The sequence below is a fragment of the Myotis yumanensis genome, unplaced genomic scaffold (assembly GCF_028538775.1).
Source record: "Myotis yumanensis isolate MYYU_CA2020_CCGP unplaced genomic scaffold, mMyoYum1.0.hap1 SCAF_1, whole genome shotgun sequence".
NCBI lineage: Eukaryota > Metazoa > Chordata > Mammalia > Chiroptera > Vespertilionidae > Myotis > Myotis yumanensis.
In genome coordinates, this window is record NW_027223752.1 from 79610417 (window position 1) to 79617017 (window position 6601).

At 32.6% G+C, this 6601-nt stretch overlaps 1 protein-coding gene across 1 annotated transcript; it reads right to left on the reverse strand.

Moving 5' to 3' along the window:
- Window positions 1-5165: 5165 nt before the first annotated feature.
- Window positions 5166-6098, reverse strand: LOC139003570 (olfactory receptor 4K1). Its single transcript, XM_070405613.1, has one exon. It carries the CDS (start codon window positions 6096-6098, stop codon window positions 5166-5168), a length of 933 nt encoding a protein of 310 aa, XP_070261714.1.
- Between the last annotated feature and the right edge of the window lie 503 nt (window positions 6099-6601).

The following is a 6601-nucleotide window of genomic DNA, read 5'->3' on the forward strand; positions in this document are numbered from 1 at the left end:
TCAAGAGTCCGTTGGTTATTCTTGTCTTTCTGCATTTCTATGTAAGTTGGATAATTAGCATGCCAATTTCCTTGAGTATATTAGTTGGATTGCATTGAATCATAAATCAATTTGAGGAAAACAAAACTTTATTAAGCAACACTGCTAAATACACAATAATTTTCCAAACATTGAAAAAATTATAAATCCAAAAGTCTCAGAAGTTCAACTAACCCAGTCAAAGTAATTTAAAGAGAAACACACCACCTGGATGGCATGGCTCAGTGTTTGAGAGTCAACTTATGAACCAGGAGGTCGATTCCTGGTCAGGCCACATGCCCAGGTTGCGGACTCCATCCCTGCTGTGGGATATGCAAGAGGCGGCTTCTCATGATTCTCTCTCATCATTGGTGTTTCAATCTCTCTCTTTCTCTCTGAAATCAATAAAAAGTGTTTTGTTTTTTTAAAAAGAGAGAAACACACCAAAGTACATCATAACCTAGTTGCTGAATATCAGCAAAATAAGAACATGTTATAATCATTCAGGAAAAAAGAAACACAAATTATGTACAGGGTCTGATCTCTTCTGTGTATTTGCATTCAGGCATTGCCATTTTCTTCTCTAGAAATTTTATTTAGAGCTGTTTTATCTTTTTTCATCTTTTACATAACATATTCAACTTTGCCTCTACCTTCTTGAGCATAAGAAGCATATTTATTAACTATTTCAAGAGTCTTGCTTGATAATTTTATTGCATATGTTATTTCTCAGTCTCCTTTTATTGATTGTATTATCTTCTGCTTAGGTCACACCTTTTTCCTATTGTGCATGTTGTAATTTTTCATTGTGAATGCACTGTGAATTTTGCAATGTTAGTTCCTTTTTCCCTTCTCTACTCATTCCTGTAAATGTTATTGGATTTAACAGTGAAGTTACTTGGGATCCATTTGAAGTGTTCAGGGCTTCTCTCTTAGCCTTGTTTGTGAAGATCCAGATTAGTCTTTAGTCTATGGCAATTCTTTCAGCACTACAAAAGCAAAACATTTCCAAAACTCTAATTGGGAGCCCTAACCGGTTTGGCTCAGTGGATAGAGCCTTGGACTGCAGACTGAAGGGCCCCAGGTTCGATTCTGGTCAAGGACATGTACCTTGGTTGCGGGCATATCCCCAGTAGGGAGTGTGCAGGAGGCAGCTGAATCGATGTTTCTCTCTCATCGATGTTTCTAATTCTATATCCCTCTCTCTCTCCCTTCCTCACTGTAAAATATAAATAAAATGTATTTTTAAAAAAACACAAAAAAAACTCAACTCTGGATAGAGGAAACATAAACATAAACTTTCCCTTGGCCTGTGAGAGGATTGTTTAGCCCACCTCTTTTCTGCTGGTCTTTTCCCTGGTTCCAGATAACTTCCTCCCACATATGCACTGATGAATATGTAGTCAAATACTTGAGAGGAGCCCCCTATGACTTTCTGTTGCTATATATCTTTGTAGTTCTTTCTTTTCCAGTATTTTTACCTGGAAATTCCAGCCATCCCTAACACTCTGGACTAAAGAATATGAGATTTAGTGGTTAACCTTTATGGTATTTATTTTAGTTTTCAGAGACTCTTTCTGACTTATGCACTTCTGGTTGCTGCTATAATTTTGTTGATCTCAGAACAAGTTCTCAGATGCTAAGACTGCTTTCACTTGTGATGTTGTAATGAATAGGAAATGGCATTAAAATACTGACTTTCACTTAGCCTCTCCATTTCATCATCTATAAAATGGCATAAGCTATGTTACCTACCATACAACGCCACTATGATCAATGTCAAATGTAAAACTGAAAGTCATCGGCACTTATTAGATATTTAAAAAGTGGCCATTATTAATTTAGGATCATTCTATATCAGAAAGAAAGCATTGTTTTGCTCAATATAGAGGATGTGATTGAATACATACTAAGTGGAATAAGATCAGTAATGATTTATTCTCTGCCCAAGAGTATTTAAGAAAACAACACCACCTGGATCAGAGCTATTAACTTATGAGAGTATATTTTCTTGGACTATAAAATCAAAACACAATTTATTATGTTATAAAGAGAAAAAAATCTTTAAATAATTATTACACAAATATCAAAGCATGCATATCTAGAGTAACCCATCATCAAATTACAAAAAAATTGTTCTCCAGAAATATTTAAATATAGTTAGAAAAATCATTGAGTCTAATAATTATAATACTTCCTCAACTTGAATAGCCCCATTAAAGTCCCCATATTCATGAAATGCCTACTAAAACTGCAACCCATACACAGGTCTATAATTCTATAACCTTGCAACTTGGTAGAAGGAAAGATTGAGGTATATTAATCTTGTCTGTGTCACTAGTTTACGGAAATATTTGGACAGATCATTTGTTTTTCTGGTCTTGAATTTCCTCAGTGAATGAGGAGTCTAGCTTAAATTATCTCTAACACCACTTCCTAACCCAAAAGTCCACGATAAAGTATTCTCTAGTCCTCCCTTAATCTGGAACACTTCTTTTATTTGTAAATTGATGAAAGGCTTGCATGATCACTAATTAATCTTAATAGCTGCACAGCTTTCTATTAAATGGACATGCCAATAATACAGTTGAGGTGTCTACATTAATAAACATTTAGGTTTTGTATATTTATATTTTTCCACAGTTTGTTCCTAAAAGTCATGCTTGTAATAGATACCATGCATATATTTTATTTTACATATGCATGGGAATATCTGTAAGATAAAATATTATAAGTATAATTACCAATTCAGATTTTTAAAATGTTGATGATATTGAAAAATTTCCTTCATATATTTGTACAATTTTAGAGATTTAATAACAATGTTTGAGGTTTCCTGTTTTATCAAAGCCTTATCAGCACAATAAACTATCAGACTTTTGGATCTTGTTCAATCATACAAAAGAACAAGGGAATCTCTGCACTTATACTTACATTCTCTTATATGTTAGTTTTAGCATTTATTCATATATTGATGAGTAACTTGCATTACATTAATAATATACTACCTATTCATATACTTTGCTAATTTTTTATTGGATTTTTTGGTAATTTATTTATTGTTTTGTAAGTGCTCTTGACAAATTAAAGACGTTACCTCTAAGAACAATACTGCTTTTCACCTATTTTTCCTTTTGACTTTATTTGTGATAGGCTTTAAAACAAAAAACAAACATAAAAAATAGAAACCTCTGTGGAAAATTATATGATGGTGGAAGGAGATTTGATTTAGGTAATAAACACACAATGCAATATAGAGATGATATATTACAAAATTGTACACTTCATACCTACATAATTTTATTAATCACTCTCACCCAAATAAACTTAATTTAAAAATAAAAATGCATGACAGAAAAAATAAAATAAAATTATATAGTTAGATATATCAACTTCTTTTACTTTATGATTTTTGGATATTTGCCAAACTTAATGTGATAGGTTATGGCTATGTCTGATCAGTAAAAACCCAAATAGAACAGTGGTAAATTAAGAATCAGAAAATTGAAGAATATCTCTGGCATGACAAGTAATTGACCAAATTAAACAGCCCCTCATAAATTCTAATTTCCCTCCTCTTTCTTCTGCTGATTCCTATCTCTTCCCTTCATTTTCCCCTTATTCCTCTGCCCCTCCTCTCCTTCATTATGGAATTTTGAGAATCAGAGAAGTGAAATGACTCAATTTTGCAAGGGTACTACAACCTCTCCATTTATACCGGCAGGACAGAGTTAAAAGGGAATAAAAATACTAACAACAATACCATGGCTGCTTTAATTTTTATTGTATAATTAAAATATTTTGGCACTGCATAAAAATATATAAAAGGTATTCAAATTTAAAAGATCATTATCATGTTTGACATTGTACAAATGAAGTTGACCTAAAATCTAAGTTCTAAGAAAACTTAACTAAATAGTATCATGGTTCAAACAGACTGTCCTTATCTAAAACTCAGCTTGTACTAAGGCTTAGCATGCAGAGTTAATACCTATGCACATAGCACTAACATATGTCTTACAGTATATTTAAAAACTGAATCGAGAGTACTAAATGCAGGCTTTCTATTTTCTGTTGAGCTAGTCTCTTTTTCATTGTTAGAATACATTTAGCCTCTCTTTTACAAGGCCTTTTTCATAATATAAATCCAGAAAGAAGTACATAGTAAAACTTTTGACCAGCAAATAAAACAATTAATAGATTTTAAAATTCTTATTATTAGAGGTACATGAATTTTACCTTCTCTTTCTGTTTTCCAAGAAATATGAAAATAGATTTCAGATTTGATCTTTAGTTTCAAATAATTTTTTGTCACTTTGTGCATTTGTATGTTTTAGAAACATATAAAATTAATGTTTTCTTTGAATTTAATAATTCAACAGCTGCCATATTTAAATCAATTTCAAAGATATTTGCAATTTTCTATGGATAACAGAATTTATTGTAACAAATTATTCTACTTTAAAATAAGTAGACTTAAAAATATATATGCCACTTATAGCAACAAATATCTAGAAAAAGTTTTATAATGAGTACAGACGAATATCAATCTAAAAGAAAACAAAATTTTTTTTTATTGGAACAGAGTAGTAGTAAGGAAAATTATATATAACCAAATGTATAGCAACCAAATTAGAAATAACCAAATATTCAATACAAAGGAAAAGATAAGCTAGTAAATGTATATCAATTAGGTAAAGTCCATGTTGTAAAATACAATATTTCTTCTACTATGTCTATATATTTTAAAATGTTATGAATAAGTTGAATGAAGATATCAGAAACTCGATTTGCTTAAACAGTGTGATTGCAAGGTATAAAATATCACTGCAATTGAAGATAATCACAGGTTAGTAACATAAGTAGCATTTTATGTAGATTAGACTCTAAATTTTTATAAAATATTTAAAGGAATTATTAAATATTTTAAGAGAATTTGTACATTAGAATTATAAAAAAATGCTTTAAATTCTCTTTAAATACTATTAAACCAAAAACTGATTTTATGCAATTTCATTGCACTTAGGACAAAAATCCAATTCTATGTCTCAATAACCCATGTCATTAGCAACAGTAATTGGCATGATGCTGTGATCCAGTGGAGGCTCTTCATTCTCATTCAGGATTACATGCCTTCATGGTGATCTCTAGTTTTTCCAGTTCACGTGACGATTTCTCAACCTTCGCACGGCTGATTTAACATCCTCATTCCTCAGAGAGTAGATGATGGGGTTCAACATGGGCGTACAGACAGTGTAGAACACCGAAAGGAACTTATCCACGGACAGTCTGCTAAAAGGCCATATATAGAAATAGATGCAAGGCCCGAAGAAAAGAACCACCACTATGATGTGAGCTGTTAACGTAGAAAGTGCCTTGGATGACCCACTGGAGGACCGGCGCCAGACAGTGATCAAAATGATGACGTAGGAAACAATTAAAGCCAGGAAACAGCCCAACGATATCAGGCCACTGTTAGTTAGTGTCATAATTTCCATCTCATAAGTATCCATGCAAGCCAGCTCTATCACTAGGGGAAGGTCACAAAAGAAGCTGTCTACTTCATTTGGGCCACAGAATGGCAGATCCACGGTAAAAGCCAAGTGGCTCACAGAATGAAGAATACCCACAGCCCAGGAAATAAACACAAAGATGATACATAGTCTCCGATTCATAATTGTGCTGTAGTGTAGGGGCTTACAGATGGCTATAAATCTGTCATATGCCATAGCTACGAGCAACATCATCTCACTCCCAACAAAACTATGAAGAAGAAATATCTGGGCCATGCAACCCTCGAAGGAGATAGTCTTGTGCTCAACAAAAAAGTCCGCAAGCATCTTGGGGGTTGCAAAGTTAGATTGGCAGATATCAATGAAAGAAAGGTTACTGAGCAGGAAGTACATAGGAGAATTCAAATGGGAGTCGGAGGAAATGATAACAATAATCATGAGGTTGCCCAGCACTGATGTCACATACACCATAGAGAAGATGGCAAACAAGAAAAGCTGAAGATCCCAAGAATTCGAGAGTCCCAGGAGCACAAACTCAGACACCACTGATTCATTTATGTGAGCCATGTATCCAATCTACAGTTACCTAAATTTAAAAAACATCAGGGAAATATTACACAATGATTACGACTATATCTGGGAAAGATACAAAAGAAACATAACCAGCTTTCAATTAAAAGTTAATTTAATTTAATGTAGTAATATAAAATTTGACTAATATTTAACATCCAACTGCTGTGAAAAGAGGGATAGTGTGAAAAAAAGGATTAGATATGGATCCTATCATAACTAGGAACATAAGATACACACGTTAAAAATAAAAATATAAAATTGGAAATGAGTAAATGTACGTGGTACATTAATACCATAAATATTATCAAGATGAAAGAAATTATGCAAAGTGATAAAGTAAGGTATCATAGAGTAGGTATTATTTTAATTTAAAACTTTTTAAAAATACAGAATTTGCTAGCCAAAACTGAAGGAAAGGCTATTTCTGGTAGGGGAATAATGAGAATAAAAGTACGAAGGTAAAAATGTGAAAGATATACTCAGGGAACTATAGTTGA

Bases quoted from the DNA above. Each gene is read 5' to 3' on its own strand.
- LOC139003570 (XM_070405613.1), bottom strand. From the start codon at position 6,098: ATGGCTCACATAAATGAATCAGTGGTGTCTGAGTTTGTGCTCCTGGGA.